Source organism: Thamnophis elegans, chromosome 7 (genome assembly GCF_009769535.1).
Source record: "Thamnophis elegans isolate rThaEle1 chromosome 7, rThaEle1.pri, whole genome shotgun sequence".
In the NCBI taxonomy this organism is placed as follows: Eukaryota; Metazoa; Chordata; class Lepidosauria; order Squamata; family Colubridae; genus Thamnophis; species Thamnophis elegans.
Window position 1 is genome coordinate 15,878,974 of NC_045547.1, and position 20,280 is coordinate 15,899,253.

At 42.9% G+C, this 20,280-nt stretch overlaps 1 protein-coding gene across 1 annotated transcript in view; it reads right to left on the reverse strand.

Annotated features, from left to right (window-relative positions):
- Positions 1–19,848, reverse strand: part of WNT5B (Wnt family member 5B) — a 37,824-nt gene extending 17,976 nt beyond the window's left edge. The window contains 3 exon segments of the mRNA XM_032221486.1: positions 3,633–3,915; positions 17,520–17,783; positions 19,611–19,848. Coding sequence (XP_032077377.1) covers positions 3,633–3,915; positions 17,520–17,783; positions 19,611–19,690 — 627 coding nt within the window. The 5' untranslated portion in view covers positions 19,691–19,848.
- Positions 19,849–20,280: the final 432 nt, after the last annotated feature.

Sequence of the window (20,280 nt, forward strand, 5' to 3'; positions counted from 1 at the left end):
CTATTTAAGTGACCAAGATCAACCTCTTGATCCGTGCAAGAATGTAAATTAAAGCATCTCTGATAGATGGCTGTCTAACCCTTACTCGAACATATATAGTGGGAACCCAACACCTCTCTGGGTAATTGGTTCCACACTTACAATTTCCTCTTCCTCTTACAAAAATCTTGACACCCAATTGAAATCTGCCTTCCCGCTCAATCTTTTCTTTTCAAAGCTAAAGAAATCCAGTGCCTTCCATTTCTCTCCATTGAACTTTGTCTCTAGTTCTCCAATTGTCCTTACAGCTTTTTCCCCTAAACGTCTTCCAATTTACCCGAATCATTTTTTAAGTGTCCAGTTTAACACAAGATTCAAGGTGGGGACCAGACTATTGCAGATCAAAGTGGAACTAGTAACTTCCTATGATTTTTGAAATTATGGATGAATTGACACTGCTTAAAAACTGCATGTATTTTTTTTTGCAGCCTTAAGTGGTACAGGGAAGCATGTCAGAGGTGATATTCAGCCAGTTCTCTCCGGTTCGGGAGGCTCTGCCTATGTGCCCCGACATAATGTGCGAGCACTGCATATGCGCAGAAGGCAGGCATGCGCAGACAAGGCGCATGCGAGCAAAGCAAGCACAAGCGTGCTCACATTTGCGAACCAGTAGGGAAGGTATGTGAATCCCACCTCTGGAGCATGTGCAACAGAGACGTGGTTTGCTATGGAAGCCTCTGGAATTTCAGCAGCATCTATCCTTCCAGAAACACCATGGTTATTTGCAAAAAAATAAAGGGATTGCCCCACAATCTTAAATTCATTTCAGATCACAACCTGAATGCAATCAATATGGCTTACTTCAGAACAGTATGTTTACTAGATACTCAGCTCTATGTGTCTGACTTAAAAGAGATGTTCAGTGAATAAATAGCTAAATGGTTTCCTCCTCTATCATAGTTTCTTTCCAAAAAATGGGAGTAAAGATATTTGAGCTATAGATCAAGAGCCGAGGCGCCAGAGGCAGCTACGACATTTGCACTCAAAAAGCCAACCCTTTGTATCAGGTTGCAAGGATCTGGCAAAGGGATTTGCTTATGTCAGCCCTTCTGTTCCTCCCCACCTCAAATTCCTTTTGGGTTCTTGTCTCATAAGAGATGCAATCTCAAGCGAATTTGTAAAGAATTACTACACAGTTTATCAATCAAACTTCTTCTCTGCTTCAATGGTGTTTGAGTGACTGATGCTGGAGGCCTGTTATATGTTGGGTAGATAAATAATGCAGCATGTCTGCCAGGGCCTAAGAGTCCCTTGGAACAATAAGGCTCGGGCTAATGGGAAAGAAGACAAAAATAAAACAAAATGGAAATCAAGAGGAGAAAGAGACAGAGGGAAGGAAAAGACAAGTGGAGATAACCGTCAAAGATAAACAAACAGGGCAATAAAGCTAGAAGTTGAATCTCTGAGTGCAGTGGAGCAGGGATGGGGTCAGGACGGTGTCTATAACTGAGACAACCCTTTCTCCAATCCCTGATGGATGACCTTCCTTGAAAGCAGAATGGCACAGTATGTCTTGTATGTCCATCATCCCAGAAACTATTGTTTCTAGGATCTAGGTGTTGGGGATCAAAAATGCTGCTAAAGGGTTGAAGACGCTCCGTGTTAGTAAATCCTAGCCTAGCATTCTCAAATGAGATTTTTATTTATTTAAAGAATAGTGCTGGGAGGAACCTTGGAGGTCTTCTAGTCCAACCCTCTGCTCAAGCAGGAGACCCTATTCCATTTCAGACAGGTGGCTGTCTAGTCTCGTCTTAAAAACCTCCAGTGATGAAGCACCTACAACTTCTGAAGACAAGCTGTTCCACTGGTCAATTGTTCTCACAGTTAGGAAGATTTCCTTCATTCCAGGTTGCTTCTCTCCTTGATTACACTGCAGTGCAGTGCAGTGCAGTGCAGTGCAGTGCAGTGCAATACAATACAATACAATACAATAGCAGAGTTGGAAAGGACCTTGGAGGTCTTCTAGTCCAACCCCCTGCCTAGGCAGGAAACCCTATACCATTTAATACAAATGGCTATCCAACATCTTCTTAAAGATTACCAGTGTTGGGGCATTCACAACTTCTGAAGACAAGCTGTTCCACTGATTAATTGTTCTCACAGTTAGGAAGATTTCCTTCATTCCAGGTTGCTTCTCTCCTTGATTACACTGCAGTGCAGTGCAGTGCAGCGCAGTGCAGTGCAATACAATACAATACAATACAATAGCAGAGTTGGAAAGGACCTTGGAGGTCTTCTAGTCCAACCCCCTGCCTAGGCAGGAAACCCTATACCATTTAATACAAATGGCTATCCAACATCTTCTTAAAGATTACCAGTGTTGGGGCATTCACAACTTCTGGAGGCAAGCTGTTCCACTGATTAATTGTTCTCACTGTCAGGAAATTTCTCCTTAGTTCTAAGTTGCTTCTCTCCTTGATTAGTTTCCACCCATTGCTTCTTGTCCTACCCTCAGGTGCTTTGGAGAATAGTTTGACTCCCTTTTCTTTGTGGCAACCCCTGAGATATTGGAACCCTGCTATCGTGTCTCCCCTAGTCCTTCTTTTCATTAAACTAGACATACCCAGTTCCTGCAACTGTTCTTCATATGTTTTAGCCTCCAGTACCCTAATCATCTTTGTTGCTCTCCTCTGCACTCTTTCCAGAGTCTCCACATCTTTTCTACATCATGGCAACCAAAACTGAATGCAGTATTCCAAGTGTGGCCTTACCAAGGCATTATAAACTGGTTTAGTTTCCATCCATTGTTTCTTGCCCTACCTTCTGGTGCTTTGGAAAATAAGTTGACTCCCTATTCGTTGTGGCAACCCCTCAAATATTGGAAAATTGCTATAATGTCGTCCCTAGTCCTTTTTTTCTCTAGACTAGCCATACACAATTCCTGCAACTGTTCTTCATATGTTTTAGTCTCCAGGCCCTTAAAATTTAAATGCAGAACTTTCCCTCCATGGGCTGGGATGAGGGGAAGTGGAACAACATCTTTTTCTTTTCTCTCCTAAAATAACCAATGGAAAGATAACAATGGAACAAGCAATACCATTCAGTGGCCCTACTGCAGGGGTGTCAAACTGGCAGCTTATGGGCCGGATGAGTCACGCACAGGCCACGCCCACCCCAGCTCCACAAATAGGGAAAACATTGTGAAATGTCATGTGACGACGACAGGACGCAGCGAGTTTGACACCTGTGCCCTACTGGATGTGCCAAAGCAGTGATGAGTTCCTACCAGTTCAGCCCGGTTCGGCCAAACTGATAGTGGTTTCGGTGGCCTGGGTCACTGGAACCGGCAGCGATCCAGGCCTGGCACGCCCCTGAAATGGTTCTCTAGGAGGCACCATAGGGACCACCATCTTGTTTTTCAGTTCTGCGCATGCACAGGATAATTTTAATTGTACTGTGCATGTGTGCACAGCGCACATTAAGCGCATGTGGCACACACACAAGCAAATTGGCAGTAGTGCCAGCCAGAACCCACCCCTGGGCCAATTCCAGTAAAATAGAATTCCAGGGAATTCCAGTAAAATACATCTAGGATCGCAGAGATGGGAAAGCTAATCTATAGATTAAATAGAAGAAAATTAAAGTTATCTTACCCTGCGCCCTGCCTCGTTGTTCTGTAGGTTCATGAGTATCCGGGCCTGCTCTTCCGATCCCTTGGCATAGTTCCTCTCCCTTTCTCTGGCATCCACAAACTCTTTGGCAAACCGGTAGCCATATTCCACATTGTCCCCACACCCACCCCAAAGCCAGTCCCGGGGCAGGTCCTTGGGTCGGGCTGTCCGGCTGCAACCACAAGTCGAGAGCTCTCCTTCGCGGCAGGCGCGGCTGATGGCGTTCACAACTCCTGCAGCGCTGACAGCGTAGGCGAAGGCGTTTCTCGGCTACCTGAGGGGAAGCGAAGAGATCACCAAAGTCACAAGAGTTAACCGATAGGGACCCAGAGGTCCTTTTGGTCTCTACTGGAAACACAGCTTTGCCCAGTGTGGGTCCCTCCAGGACTGTAGAAATTGCAAATCGATACTGGGAATTCCAAATTCAGAACAGTGCTCTACCAAATCCCGCCTTCTGTTATAGCTCAAACGTATTTCATCTCCCCTCTCATAATTTCTTCAGTTTCTTCCAATACAGAAATATCCTTCAGTTCTCCTTGGTTTAGTGTTCCTGAATAAATATCAGCTAACAACAGACAGAGTGGTAATCTGAAAAGAAAGGCACCATCTGTTACATCCACCGATCCTCGGTGTATTATCATGGCACCATTCCTCTCTCAAAAGATATTCATACACAGACTTTTGGGTATTGGGACTACCAAGGTGATAAATGAATTTGGATGACCTCTTTCTTGAATAAAACAAATTACTGAATTGAGGTTCAATATTCTACATTCAACACTTTAATCCATATATTCTAATAGACTAATGATAAAAATACTGTATGCAACCATATAAGAGAAAAACATTTCTGTTAGTATTTAAAGAGATTAGAAAGAAGATATATGAGTGAGAAACAAGACTGATGATGGGCATATTTCAGCCAAAGCAGTACAATTGTTGCACACTAAGATAAAGGTAAAGGTTCCCCGCGCACATATGTGCTAGTCGTTCCCGACTCTAGGAGGCCGTGCTCATCTCTGTTTCAAAGCCGAAGAGCCAGCGCTGTCCGAAGACGTCTCCGTGGTCATATGGCCGGCATGTCTAAACGCCAAAGGCACACAGAATGCTGTTACCTTCCTACCAAAGTTGTTCCCTGTTTTTCTACTTGCATTTTTACATGCTTTCAAACCACTATGTTGGCAGAAGCTGGGATAAGTAACGGGAACTCACTCCGTTGTGCGGGATTCAAACCGCCGAACTGCTGACCTTTCTGATCCACAAGCTCAGTGATCACTGTAGGAATAGGCCCAATACTATCTATGGAATTTCCTCCCAAACAGTAAGTATATAGAATTGCACTAATGAAAACAGTATGATATGGTAGTGAAAAGGTTGCACTTAATTGTGAAGCACTAGATAAAAAAAACCTGGCTCAGCAGCAACATTCATAGATAACAATTGGCAAATTTGTCAGAAATGGTGTAAGGTCTCCTGCTTGGAGAGACAGGCGGACTAAATGACCTACAAGGTCCCTTTCAACTCTGTTAACCTGTTAAAATCATTCACAATTTAACCTGCCTTGCAGGAATGCTGAATGGATAAAAATATCTTTCTGATACCTGTGTGTTTTGTGTGTGTGTGAGAGAGAGAGAGAGAGAAAAGAAGAAGAAGAAAAAGAAAAAGAAGAAGAAGATTAGATTAGATTAGATTTAATGAATTTATAGGACGCCCAATCCCAAAGGACTCCGGGTGGCTTACAACAAATACATTTAAAAGGTAAAAAGTTAAAAAACAAGGAAAGACAGATTAAAAAACCACATCATACACCCAGTCTAATCGGGGCTGGACCTCAGTTATGAGGTCAACAGCCCGAGGCCTGTCGGAATAGCCAGGTTTTAATAGCCTTTCGGAAGGCCATGAGAGTGGGTAGGGTCCGGATCTCTGGGGGTATTTCGTTCCATAGGGTCAGAATGGCTACAGAGAAGCCCTCCCCCGGGTAGTTGCCAGCCGACATTGTCTGGCTGATGGCACCCAGAGAAGGCCCACCCTGTGCGATCTTATTGATCATTGGGAGTATGTGGCAGAAGACGGTCCTAGGCCATGTAGGGCTTTAGTAGTAGTAGTAGTAGTAGTAGTAGTAGTAGTAGTAGTAGTATAGTAAAGAAGAAGAAGAAGAAGAAGAAGAAGAAGAAGAAGAAGAAGAAGAAGAAGAAGAAGAGAAGAAGAAGAAGAAGAAGGGGGGAAGGAAGAAGAGGAGGAAGAGGAAGAGGAAGAAAAAGAGGAGGAGAGGAGGAGGAATAAAAAGAGGAAGAGGGAGAAGGAGAAGAAGAAGGAGGAGGAGGAGAAGGAGAAGGGGTTATAAGATTCCACTCACATTTATATCTTGATGAGTGTGACTACAGAATTAATAACAATCTAGAATAATCTCTACTATTAATGTTAACATCTGAATAAAGGTTGCTTTCTACTTTAAGATTTTTTTTTTCACGATTATGGAGTTGGTGTGTATAAATACAAGGGAAAATTAGAAATTAGAAGAGAAAGCAGGAGTCGCTGTCCCATTAGAACATAGGTGCTTTCTTTCTAAATAGCTTTGTTGGAAGTCAAAACTGAACCAGCTACAGACATGAAGCAGTTATCAATAGATTTTCGGTGAGCCAAAATATTTCCAAGATGGCAAAGAGGTATAATAAACACACCCTCTCTAGCACCCAAGGAAGCTCTGACAGATTGTTCTCAGGAATAACACTTCCTCCTGCCAATTTATTTTGCTGATAGATTGTTCGATATGGGAGGAGGATGTTAGAACAGGGACAGAATTTTAACTTTAACTTTGTTACATGATGCAGATGGAATAGGCATGAACTGGAAACTGCCAGTAGCTATAGCAAGGTCATGACCGATCCAAGGTTGGAAGCTCCGAGTGATGAATAATTTTTTTTTTTTTAATGGAAAAGATACCCTCAAGTGTGTTTGACCTCTTAGTGACTGCAGCAATTCTTGGCAGTATTACAGATACAGATATATCTAAGTATTTATTTTACTTCTGATTCTGAGGTTCACTCTGTGATTCCAGTCCAAGTGCTATTGTATGGTAGACCAGCTTAGTTTCTGAGATCACCCAAGTTGACTAGCATTGTAACCTTCTGAATCCATACGCCCTGTTTCCCTGATAATAAGACCTCCCCGGATAACAAGCCCAATTGGGCTTTGGAGCGCATGGGCTAAAATTAAGCCCTCCCCCCAAATAAGCCCTCCCTGAAAACATTGCAACACAGCAGCAGCCATGAGGTGCCCACGCTCCCCGCCTCCTGTACCTCAAAAATAATAAGACATCCCTGAAAATAAGGCTGAGCGCTTATTTCGGGGGTCAAAAGAAAATAAGACTCTGTTTGCGGGGAAACGTGTAGAAGAATATCTCAGTATCTGACTATCCTTGTAGATAATTTGGAGAGTTGTTCCAAATTGGTTTACCTATCATTCTAATTTATTCAGCTTTGGTTTATTATCCTGTGTAGATTTACTCAACTTAGTTTATAATACAGCCAATTGTGGTTTATCCAATAAACTGATTTGGCAAACTATTTTTGATATATGAATTCCAGTCACTGGGTTGATATAATTACATTAGGACGAGGTTGTTGACTGTGTGGACAAAATAACTAATGATTATCTTTAACAAGCATAACAAATTGGCAACAATCTCAACTAAGTTCCAGATGCACTGCAAGAATGTGAACGGTGGTGCTGGAACTTCTATCAAATTCCACATTAGCGGTGCTAGTTAGGATAGCTAGAACTCAGAAAATCCATATACTGCCAACAAACGTAGCTAGGGTTCAGTTATTAAAGCAAGACTAAGAGAGTCCTAACCAGGCTCATGAAGGCAAAAAGACAACTATATAATAGTAGAAAAAACGCTCTACTTACTTGACAAATTGCCCGGATGACTGGGGAAAAAATTGCAAAGCCTTTTTTCATGGCCCTTCTGAATAATCTTACAAAGCTAGTCCTTTACACAGAATAAATATATATTATATTCAGTACTATTTCATTGATATATTTTATTATGTGCAATGTTCTCTCCTTTATATTTTATCCTCACTCACAGGAACTCTGAGAGGTTACCGTGTTTCCCCCCAAATAAGACAGGATCCAAAATAAGTGCTTGGCCATATTTTGGGGGAGGTGTTATTATTTTTGAGGTGCAGGAGGCGGCGAGCGTGGTCACCTCATGGCTGCTGCTGTATTGCAATATTTTGAGGGAGGGCTTATTTTTGGGGGAGGGCTTATTTTAGCGCATGCACTCAAAAGCCCAATTGGGCTTATTATCTGGGGAGGTCTTATTTTCAGGGAAACAGGGTAGCTGTTGAGTAGAAAAACAGAGAAACCTTGTTAAGTTTCAGGCTGGGAAACCAAATCTGTCTCTCTCTGTTAAACAACAGTGAAACATGGATGAAGGAGAAAATATCAATGCATTCAATTCCACTGTGGATCATCTCTTCATGGTTTCTGCCTCCAGCTTACAGAGATCAGTTTCTTAAATCAGATGCCTCACTTCAGTTTTCCTCATAATTTGTAACCTATCTGATCTCAGCATGCTCAGCCCTTATAAATCTTATCTATTCCCATCTTGCCCAGATCCACCACATTTCACTCCCAATAATTGCAATGAATAAGCATCTTACAAGAACTTTGAATCAGCACATACAGCTAACTCTAAATGGATCTCAGAATTTGTTCCTTTAATGCACGGGGAGGCCTCCACAATGATGTATTGAAATAGTCACAATTAGCCAAGATTTTTATTATGTACAGGTCCTTGACGCACAACAGTTCTTTTAGTGATTGTTCAAAATTACAATGGCAGTGGAAAAAGTGACTTATGGCTGTTTTTCACACTTATGATCATTGCTGCATCCTCGTGGTAATGTGGTCAAAATTTATGCAGCCGAGCATAACATAGATTGGAGTTTGCTCAGAAGCGGAAATACACCAATGAGAGGAAGAGTGGGAAACAGAAGGGAGATGGGAAGAGAGGGAGAGGAGAGGGTAAGGGGGGAAGATGAGGAGGATGAGGATAAGAAGGAGTGGAATGTAGAGAAGAGAGGAGAAGGGAAGGGGAAGTAGAATAGGAAAGGATGATGGAGGGAAGATAGGAAGTAGGAGAGAGGTAGAAGAAAGAGGTGTATGGAGAGCAGAAAAGCTAATAATGGGTTTTTATTTTTTGGGGCGTTGATGACAAAAGGAACTGATGTAATCATTATTTATTACTATATGATACTGGCTATGTATAGTATACATGTGATTGTATGTTATGAAAATGGAAATAAAGAATATGTTGTTTTTTTAAAAACATTATGCAGCCGAGGTGGTGCAGTGGTTAGTAGTACTGCAGGCCACTTCAGCTGTAGTACTGCAGTACTGCAGGCCACTTCAGCTGACTGTTATCTGCAGTTCAGCGGTTCTAATCTCACTGGCTCAAGGTTGACTCAGCCTTCCATCCTTCCGAGGTGGGTGAAATGAGGACCCAGACTGTGGGGGCGATATGCTGACTCTGTAAACTGCTTAGGAGAGGGCTGAAAGCCCTATGAAGCGGTATATAAGTCTAACTGCTATTGCTATTGCTAAAATTTGGACCGCTTGTCCACTGACATATTTATGATGGCTTCAGTGTCTCAGGGTCAGGTGATCACCTATTGTGACCTTTTGACAAACAAGGTCAATGGGGAAGCCAGATCCACTTAACAACTATATACTCACTTAACTACCGTATAGTGATTCATTTGACAACTGTGGCAAAAAAGGTCGTAAAATGGAGCAAAATTCACTAACAAATGTTTCACTTAGCAACAGAAATGTTGGGCTCAATTGTGGGTCGTACGTCAAGAACTACCCATACTCTAAACTTTCAGGGTAACTATTATAGCAGTGGTTCTCAACTTTCCCAATGCCGTGACCCTTTAATACAGTTCCTCTTGTTGTGGTGACCCCCAACCATAAAGGAGCGGTGTCTCAGTTCCTAAGACCATCGAAAATATGTTTTTTCCGATGGTCTTAGGCGACCCTGTGAAAGGGGTCTTGACCCACAGGTTGAGAACTGCTGTACTATAGGATCCTATCTCTTAACTAACTTATAGAACCGTAAGAAGACAGCCTCCTAAATTTTCCTCCGAAGAAGTCAAGATTTTCAAACGTATGGGAGGAATTGGCAATAAAGAGATTGGCAGCTTCTTGATTCTATTAGTCCCATGATGGCGAACCTCTGGCATCCACCCATGCCAGAGGTGGCATGCAGTGCTCTCTCTGTGGGCATTTGAGCATCGTCCCATTTCAGCTTCGCCACACATGCATGTGCCCCTCCCGCTGGCCAGCTGGTCTTCGGATCTCTGCCACGCGTGCACAGGGCGTGTGCATATGCACAGAGTGGAGTCGTGAGGGGGACAGGGCGCATATGGGGGGACCACACACGCATTGCATTTTGGGGGTTTAGGCACGCACACGCATTTGTGCACATGCACCCATGCTTTGGGCACTCGGTCCAGAAAAGGTTAGCCATCACTGCATTAGTCCATCAGCTGCTCCCTTATATTCTCTCTCTTTTTTTAAATTTGATTGACTTACAGGAATTCTGACTGGATTTGTTTTACAAAGGAAGGCATGAACACTATTTAAAACAGCGTTGCATGCATCTGTCCAGCTATTGGCATCATCACACAATTCTGGTCAAACAAGAACAGCTAAAACACATAAAAACTACCTGCTTCCATCTCGTGGTTTTATTGTGGCTGCTGTTGGGTCATCTAATTCCTCGCCGAGATTCGAGTAAAAAAGAAATCTATTCCAAAGAACATTCAGAGGAACGAGTGATCCCTGAAACATCAGCTTGGGAGATTCCCGATCGAGCGATTGCTCATGAAGTGACCATAACCCTCAAAATAGCCAACTCTGAGGAATCATCAACTAGGAAGGCAATGCACCATCCGTGTCCCAGATGGCCATTGCTAGGAGGAGAACGCAGACAAAAGCAAGCAGGCCACAACTTGATGCAGCGAAGTTCTCCTAAGGAAGATTTATGTCCTTATAGCATTAAGCAGGTAGAACAGCCAAATAGAGCAAGAGTGGGCAACCGGTCTAATTTCATCCTCAAACCAATTTCCAAAGCCTCTGCAAACATTAGTAGGGATCTCTGGCAAGAGCAATTTGTCTCTTCTGCAGCATCGTGCTGGGTGGGAAGGAAGTGAAAAAAGAACAATGGGGATGGGGTGGAAGGGGGGGAACGGGTATGTCCAAAAGAGAAAAGCCGAGTTCACATATCACACCAGGGCAGGGATTGCTCCAACGTGGTTCATAAACCATAACAGCTGGGTTTACACAATGCTTTACACACACACACACAAAAGCGAACCAAGCCACAATAAGCTAAGTGCGATGTGCATACGAGTTCAGAGAGAAAGAATGGCAGTGAGTATAAAGAAGAAAGAGGGAAAACGGGGGGTCCCTGCCAACTTGGGGCTCTAAGAGCATGAAACTCCCAACTGATCTCCCCCAAAGAACTCGGCAGGAGGAAAGCTTGCAACCTTTACGGTAGAGAACATCCAACTGTGGGAAAGCTCTTGAAGAAAACTGTTAATGAGATCAACTATACCCAATTTCATGTAACACTTCTACAAGGAAAGCAATGGCTCAGTGGCTAAGACACTGAGCTTGTCGATTAGAAAGGTCGGCAGTTCAGCGGTTCGAATCCCTAGCGCCGCGTAACGGAGTGAGCTCCCGTTACTTGTCCCAGTTCCTGCCAACAAGCAGGAACGTAAAGCACGTAAAATGCAAGTAGAAAAAATAGGGACCACCTTTGGTGGGAAGGTAACAGCGGTCTGTGGTCTTTGGCGTTTAGTCATGCTGGCCACATGACCACGGAAAAGTCTTAGGACAGCGCTGGCTCCTCGGCTTTGAAACGGAGATGAGTACCGCCCCCTAGAGTCGGGAACGACTAGGACATATGTGCAAGGGGAACATTTACCTTTTAACGCTTCTAGAATAAATCTATAGTCCGTTACGAAACATGGAACATGGACCGATTTGAAACAAGCTTCTTTGACTTTATTTGCCTTCGCCCTCTGAATTAATCTTGGGGACAAGCACTGTTTTTTTAAAAAATGGTGAAAATCATGGCTTTGACAATCCCCCCCCTTTAAAACTCTGTCGAACCCAACATCAGGCTGTAGCATCAGGGTCATTATGAAGTATTTGCACTATAGGGACATATTTCGACCCTAAAGTACAATACAAAATTGTCTCATCAATCAACCATCAGAGAAAGAAGTAAATAAGGGAACAAAACAGTCTTAGCATGGGATATGCATATACCACCAATAGTGGACAAAAAGGGAGGGGTGGACCGCACATTTTAACAGAAAAGCAGTATACAAATAAAATGGTAAAGCCATGTTTTTCCCATTATTTGTAAATGTTCATTGAGAGAAAAATATAATACTATTGCATAATAGCTGTCTCCTTCTAGTTAACCTCAAGTCTACATAGCTTTATGGACATTTCTGTTTAGTTTTACTAGAAATAATGTAGAAGAGTTTTGCCATTTTCTGGATTTTTTTGTTAACTTCCTGGTATATTCCACTCCAGTACATTCTGCTAACTTTTTTGGGGCTCAGAGACTAAGCAGAATGGCTTGAAATGGTGGTGAATAAGCCCATATTTTTTTTAGGGGGAAGGAGATTTTGCTTTTAAACAGTAATTGTCAATATATGCAATTTCTGGTTTTGATTTTCTACCTAAGATAGTAGAGACTTCAACCTATATCTGCCTGTTTTAGTTCAATCCGCTGCACACTACACACGTCAGCCTAATTTTTCATGGACTTCAGCCAGTTCTAAACCAGGATGCTCCAGAGTAGTCAATATTAATCTCCAATGGGGGTTATCCATTGTTGTTGCTGTAGAAAAAACAAACTTAGTGCTATTAAAGCAGTATTAAATTACAAGAAAGAAAGAAGAATGGAAAAAGGAGAAAGAAAAGAAAGAGAACAGAGAGAAAAGAAAGAGAAAAGAAAAAAGAAGAATGAAAGGAAGGAAGGAAGAAAAGAGAAGGAAGAAAGAAGAAAGAAGAAAGGAAAAAAGAAAAGAGAGAGAGGGGAAAGGAAAGAAAAGAGAGAAAAGAAAGAAAAAAGAAAAAAGAGAGAGACGGAGAGACATAGAGGAAGGAGAAAGAAGAGAAAGAAAAAAGACAGACAGAAAGAAAGAAAAAGAGACAGAGACATAGAGGAAGGAAGGAAAGAAAGAAGGAAGGAAGGAGAACAGAAAAGAAAGAAAAAAGAAAAAAAGATAACGGAATACATAGATGAATAGAAAAGAAAAAAAAAATCAACAGAAGAGAAAGATACATATAAGTAGAGTAAAAAATTAGGAATTAAGTAAAAAAAAAAATGAGAAAAAAAATAAAGAAAACATATGAATAAAATAAAGAAAGAAAGAAAGAAAGAAGAAAGAAATAAAGAAAGAAAGAAAAAAATTTGAAAGTTTGGGGGGCCCTGCTAAACTGTGTGGTCCACAGTTCAGCCCTGCACCAAGAGCCATCTGATCCCTACTCAGCAGCATGATGAGCAGGGAAAGAACAAAAAAAAAAGGCATATGGTTCTCATCTTCTGGCTCTGGCTCCACCTGCTACTGGTGTTAACTCTGCCCAACATCACTCTACAGCCCCTAATAGACCCTAAGGAGATGCCGCATTTTTACCACTCCATCTTTTAGGTTGCACTTACTCAGGCAATGGAATTTACTCCCAAATAACACACATAACATTCACTTGTGAATGTTTTTATGGCAGGATAGGCCACGGAAAAGGGTCATTTTTCAGTGTTATCTACATTCTACACAGAGGAGGGTTTTTTTTTTTTAATTAAATTACCCTCTGGGAAGGATGCATTTAATGTCCCTGGTTAAGTTCTAAATTTGCCTAATCGAATGCGAATCTCTCCGTGTTTTACTTAAGTTTGCTTCTTCATAGCTATACTTTTAGCATTGTAACTTTATCCATTGTGCCACAGCTCTAATCATTTACAACTCACAATATAAACAACATTGCAATTGTCTGACGATACCCTGCCTACACCCACACACACAAAGTCAAAGGGCAGGCTGGATACCCAAAGTTGTACTCCTCCTCCTTGGGACAATAATGCAAAAATAGCAGATGTGAAAATACAGTATATCCATTTGCTGATCTCTTTGTTAAACTCCAACTCAGCTGCTTTGGGGAGTTACTTTTTTTCTGCCTAACGTTAGTGCCAGTCTGGATTGAGTAATGCCTTACAATTAATCAAACCGAAATACAATAGCCCTGAATAACGAAGAGTGGATTTCTAAGGGAAATCCATTAACGGGGCTTCTACTTTTGAGAAGCTGGGGGGGGGGGGGAGAGGGAGCTGCATTTTAACACCTTGCTTTTTATTATCCTTACACATCAAACCTCAGCCCGGATTTCTCCATTTCTGACCAGGAGAGAGTTGCATTTCAAAAGGACTGAGAACAATATAGCCAGCTCACACCTCAATTCAAATTCTGCAATGATCTGTCAATGAGTGCCTTTTGCCACTTAGCAGTTGGCACCCTGGGGAAGTCTCAAGGTGGTGGATAGGGGCTGGGCTTCCTGCTGCCTTTCCTGGAGGTGCACCAGCACGGAGAGAGCAAATAGCAAAGCTGTTATCAGGGCTCCCTTCCCCCCCCCCCACCTCCTTCCTGCCAAGGGCTGCAAGCCAGGATATCTTCCATTTGGGAAAGGGAAGAAGAGAAGGCAGGTTAATCAGAGAAGGAGAATATGTGCAGCTCAGGGTTGAAAGGAGAAGTCCTTGGTGCTCTCTGAGCCTCTGGTTGTTTTCTTGCAGACGTTTCATCAACCCAAACCAGGTAACATCATCAGGACTGATGATGTTACCTAGTTCAGATAATGAATAGAATAGAATTAAATTGAGTTGATTCTTTATTGGCCAAGTGGGATTGGACACACAAGGAATTTGTCTTTGGTGCATATGCTCTCAGTGTATATAAAGAAAAATAAAATAGAATACATTCATCAAGAATCATAAGATACACCACATAGGTTACGAAGAAGCAATCAAATTATACTAGGAAACAAATAAAACAATATAAATTTTAAATATACTGCAACATGGTTATAGTCATGTGGAGAGAGATAGGTACTAGGAAAGAGATAGGTACTAGGAAGGAAGAGAATAATAATAGTAATTCAGTCTTAGTAGAAAAAAAATGACAGTGTTGTGGGGATTAATTGTTTAGCAGAGCGATGGCATTTGGGGAAAAACTGTTCTTGTGTCTAGTTGTCTTGGTGTGCAGTGCCCTATAGCATCGTTTTGAGGGTAAAAGTTGAAACAATTTATTTCCAGGATATGTGAGGGGTCTGTAGATATTTTCACAGCCCTCTATTTGACTCGTGCAATATGCAGGTCCTGATGGAAGGCAGGTTAATTCAGGTAATGAAACATCTGCGGGGAAAACAATGAGGCTCAGAGAGCACCCAAGGCCCCTCAATCAGAAAGCTTTTTAAAAAGGTATTTTTCAACAAAGCAGGTTCTCAGGTGATATTGCGATTGGCTTTTTTGGCTAGATCAGTGTTTTTCAAACTTGGCTACTTGAAGATGTCTGGACTTCAACTCCCAGAATTCCCCAGACAGCGAATGCTGGCTGGGGAATTCCGGGAGTTGAAATCCAGACGTCTTCAAGTTGCCAAGATTGAGAAACACTGGGCTAGATTAACCATTCCAGCGGTAGAGAGGAAGAAAGAAGGGAGTTCAGAAAAAGCTGAGGGTTGCTAGTTTCATTCCTGGGCATTGTACTTTGTTATCCTTTTAAAAAAATCTTCTAGCTCCAATTTTGCCCAAGCAGGACTTCTCAGAGCTAAGCCTTTTTCTTTCTGATGCAAGGACAACGCCCAAGATGCTCAACAATGGCCGTGCTAGTTGGAAATCCTGGTAGTTGAGGTTTACTCATCTGAAGGGGGTTATAGATTGAGAGAAAGTGACTCAGCTACTCAGAATACACTATGATACCAACCTTTCTTTCATAGTCTGATGACTCCACCTGAGGCACACCAGAGACAATGCCAAGAATCAGGAGATTCCGCAGTGTCAGTTTTTGTTATGGAAAAAATGGAGTGAAACCTACATACCAGTATGTAAGCTTAATGCTTTACCCCCACATGTGGCTTTCCCACAGCAACTTTTCCCCTTCTTTCAACCTCTTGCCCCAGGTGTTTATCCTTAAGGCAGAATCACAGTATAAGAAAGAGAAGGAATTTCCGAAGCTGCCTTTCCAGGTGCTTTTAAATTTAGGGTGAATTAAAACGAATTAGATAGAGCCTGATCCTACCGGTGAAAACAAAATTTAATACTGCGGCTGAGCTTTGGAATACTCAGAAGTGTGCATCTAAATTGAGTGCAAAGTGCATTTTTGCTACACATCTAGAAATCTGATCAATCAGTATTATCGTCATCAGTATTTTCTCCAATGCATCTCATTTTAAAAGGCAGTAATAAACTTTTAATTACTCAGTGATTAATGCTTTCTGAGAGCTCTTCAAGTTGGCAATATAGAGGTGACTGATAAGAACATTGCCCAGATTGGGAAGATTATAATCATGGCAAGTGATTTAGATAGTATGCAAACAAATAAATGCACCCATGCTGATAAAGATAAAAAGATGCCCTCAAGTTGCTCCCAAGAGACAATCATGCATTTTTCTTAGGAATATGTATGTTATCATTACACAACCACTCTTACTACAGCTTTTCCTTCCATCCTTTTGACTTTTACAAGACTCTTGACAGAAAGCAAAAGTAGCTGTTCTAATCTACACAACTGAAAGAAGTGAAAAACCAAGTGTTTTGAGCCATTTCAAACAAAATAGTTCCCTATTTAAAACAAAGAAACAAACAAAATCTTCATCGACTCATAGAGTTTATCATGCTGGCCGGCAAGAGATCAGCACACTTCCATTAATTCTTGCACCTAACAAAGTTGTTGGCCAATCATTTCTTAATACTGCATCTTTTATACATATTTTACAGCAACACAGACCTGCTCGGGGTTGCAATTCCTCACATCTGGACAACATCAAGCCTGAGACTCTGATGAAACTGCAGTTCAATTTGGCATTGCAGAATTTAATTAGGGATTAAATTAGGGATTTAACTGTCCCCACTAGTGCTCATTTTGAGGAGTCTAATGCATTCAAGCTCTGCATGAAAATGTAGCCTCTTACTCTTAGGCAGGTTTTCTGTCTCTACCCTATTTATTCTATCTCTATCTTGACAGCTGTTCTATTTTTACAGCAATGCCACCCAAATTGCTCTACTTTTCATCCCTGTCCTGGGTCTATTTCCCTGTTCCCTGCTCCAGAAACCACTTTCATTCCAACTGGTTTCACTCGACTTTTGAATCTCCATGCTCTTATGCAACATTCGTACTACTAACAATCCACTCCTCAGCTGTGTACAATTTGTTTTTCTGAGAGTCTCTTCTCATCAGGGTTAAGAATCTGCCACTTTCCATCTAGCTTTGCTGCTTCCCTCTTAAAACAGAGGTCTTCAAACTTGGCAACTTTAAGACTTGTGGACTTCAACTCCCAGAATTCTGGCTGGGGAATTCTGGGAGTTGAAGTCCACAAGTCTTAAAATTGCCACGTTTGGGGACCTCTGCAAATACTTCCCAACCAGAATTTGTTCTGACTCTTTTTGTCCTTACAGTTTCCATCCTTCCGGCTTTGTTCTCTATGCCTTTAAGCCATCCCATCCCGGATGCCTTCAGGCAAACCATCCATGAACCTCTGATTGGCCACCAGTGTCCTTTGCCTTCTCACTTTCTCCTTCACTTACCAATGCTCATAACTCTGCCAAAAACAGATGTGTTGTCCACTGTGCTGCAGTTCCATCGCCTCTGCCTGAATTGGAATTGGCATTCTTTGATGGCGTTCTTAGCCCCCTCACCGATGTACATCATGTGTTCCTGATATAGTTGGCACAACTTCCTCTGGCCTGGGGACAGCCCTGGTAGTTGGCTACACACTGGTTGGGCTCCGATGATGTACATCTCGGGTCTCTGGATTGGATTCATCGCTAATGACCTGAAATGAGGAGAACATTGTCAAGAAATACATCCTTCCATTCCCCACCATCCAGTCCAGTGGTGAAATTCATTTTTTTTTTACTGTCGGTTCTGTGGGTGTGGCTTGGTGAGCGTGGCAGGGGAAGAATACTGCAAAATTCCATTCCCATCCCAATCCAGGGGAAGGATAGTGCAAAATCCCCATTCCCACCCAGACTCTGGGGCCAGCCAGAATTGGTATTTGCCAGTTTTCCGAACTACTCAAAATTTCCACTATCGGTTTTTCAGAACCTGCTGAATTTCATCCCTGATCCAGTCAGAGCTGAAGAAGCTTCTTGGATGAGAAGCGAAACGTCTTCAAAGAAAAGCCAGTTGCCTCTTGGGGGAAAAAAAGCACCTTTGGGATTGTCAAGAAATGCCTTTTTTGGGGTGTTAAGGCTTTGTCTCTCAGAAGAACCAGTACATAAAAAGCCACAGACCTTTCCAAACACAAAGAGAATAGTTTGGAATGAGGAAGCTAAGGATTCTTTATTTAAGGACAACTACCTAAGTGTCCAACTGGTTCATGTTTATTGAATCCCACCAGCTTCACCTTGAGATGGATAATTAAATAGAGCTTTGTCCTGGAACTAAGGAGCTGAATTAACTATCAACCAAGGACCTTTCCCACAAGTTAAGGGTCCGGTCATACTCTTCAAGGAAAGCCTCTTTTAACTGTGAGCTTTGGGAAAACACTTTCCAGGTAGGATGGCTTTGGGGCAAGTGGTCCTGAAGATGACCTTCTTCCCAAGCTTCAGTCCAGCAGCCATTGAATCTGCTCCAAAGCAAAGTTACCTGCAAACTGTTGCCTTGTACTGTATACTGGGGGCATGTAAGAGATTCCTTACCTCAATAGGAAGGGTTGAGGAAGTGATGGCAGGGGGCTCCGTGTGTGGTGTGTGTGTGTGTGTGTGTGTGTGTGTGTGTCTAGGGGGTGTGGAGGGAGGAACAAGGTTTTGGGAGCGTCTCATTCTCCAGAGGGAAAGAAAGGCGCAATCAGTTATCTCATTTCATTTTATAAACGGCAGGGCTTCCAAAGGGCAAGGCACTGATTGGACCCTGTGAGAAGCTCAGATTTCTTTCAACCTAGGCGACTGAGAAAAGTTAAGAGAAAAAAGCACTTTTTAGAAGCACTTTTTAGAAAGCCGTTCAAAGGGAGCCTCGCTTTCTCTTATTCTGCTCCCCACCCACCCAAGGATGTCGGCATCCCTTTACGAGTACTTGGTCTTTTCTCCACCATCACCTCCTCCACCACCACCAAGAAAAAAGGAGAGGAAGGGAGAGAGAAAAGAAAAAAAGGAAGGAAAGAAAAGAAAGAGAGAGAGGAAAGAAAAGAAAAAGAGGAAGGAAGAGAGAAAGACAAAGAGAAGAAAAAAGAAAGAGAGAAGAAGAAAGGAAAAAGAAGGAAGAGAGAAAAAGAGAGAAGAAAAAGGAAAAAAGAAAGAAAAAAGAGAGAGAAAGGAAAAAGAAAGGAAGGAAAGAAAGAGAGAGAAAGAAAGAAAAAGAAGGAAAGAAGAAAGAGAAGAAAGGAAAAGAAGGAAGGAAGGAAAGAAAGAAAGTAGAAAGAAAGGAAAAAGAAGGAAGGAAAGAGAGAGAGAGAGAAGAAAGGAAAAAGAAGGAAGGAAAGAGAGGTAGAAAGGAAAAAGAAGGAAAGAAAGAAAGAAAGGAAAAAGAAGGAAAGAAAGAAAGAAGGAAGGAAGGTAGGAAAGAAAGAAAGAAAGAAAGAAAGAAAGAAAGAAGGAAGGAAGGAAGGAAGGAAGGAAGGAAGGAAGGAAGGAAGGAAGGAAGGAAACCCGACCACACTCACCACCAAGAGCTGGCTTCGGCCAGGAGCTGCGTGTAGCCGCAGAGGAGAGCCAGGCGGAGGAGCAGTCGCGTCCCGGGCATGGTGCGCTTCCCGCGGCTCCCGCGCCTTTGCCCGGTTAGGCTGAGACTCAGCTGGGATCCCTGCAGGACAAGAAAGGCAGGAGGGAGGGGGAGCGTCAGCCGAAGAGGGGCAGGAGCGGCGGCGGCGGGGGTGGGGGGTAAGCTTGAGTCCGGCGAGGGGGAAGGATCTGACTGAGGACGCTCGTGGCGCGCGCCCCCTCCTCCCTCGCCTTCCTCCGGCCAAGGACTCCCCCCCCCTCCCACTCCCCGCACCCGGCCCGCTCTCGTCTCCCCCACAGCCAAACCCCAGCCAGGTTGGGCGGAAAATCCGTAGTCTTCCCGCCCGGAGAGGGAAGGAAGAGGCCAGTACCAGTGAGGGAAAAGTTGTGCTTTCCCCCTCACAGGACAGGTCAAGCCCTCAAAAGGAGCACATTGCACATGCTCAGAGGCCCTGGGTCCCCCTTGCCACCAAGGTTAGAGAAGAAGGAGAGTCAGGGGAGGGAGGGAGGGAGCGCCCCATCTTCTGGGTCCAGGAACTGGTGAGGTCATTCATAAAGTATGACATGGCATAGATCAAAGGGGGCTGGCGGTGGGGGTAAGTGCTGACAAGG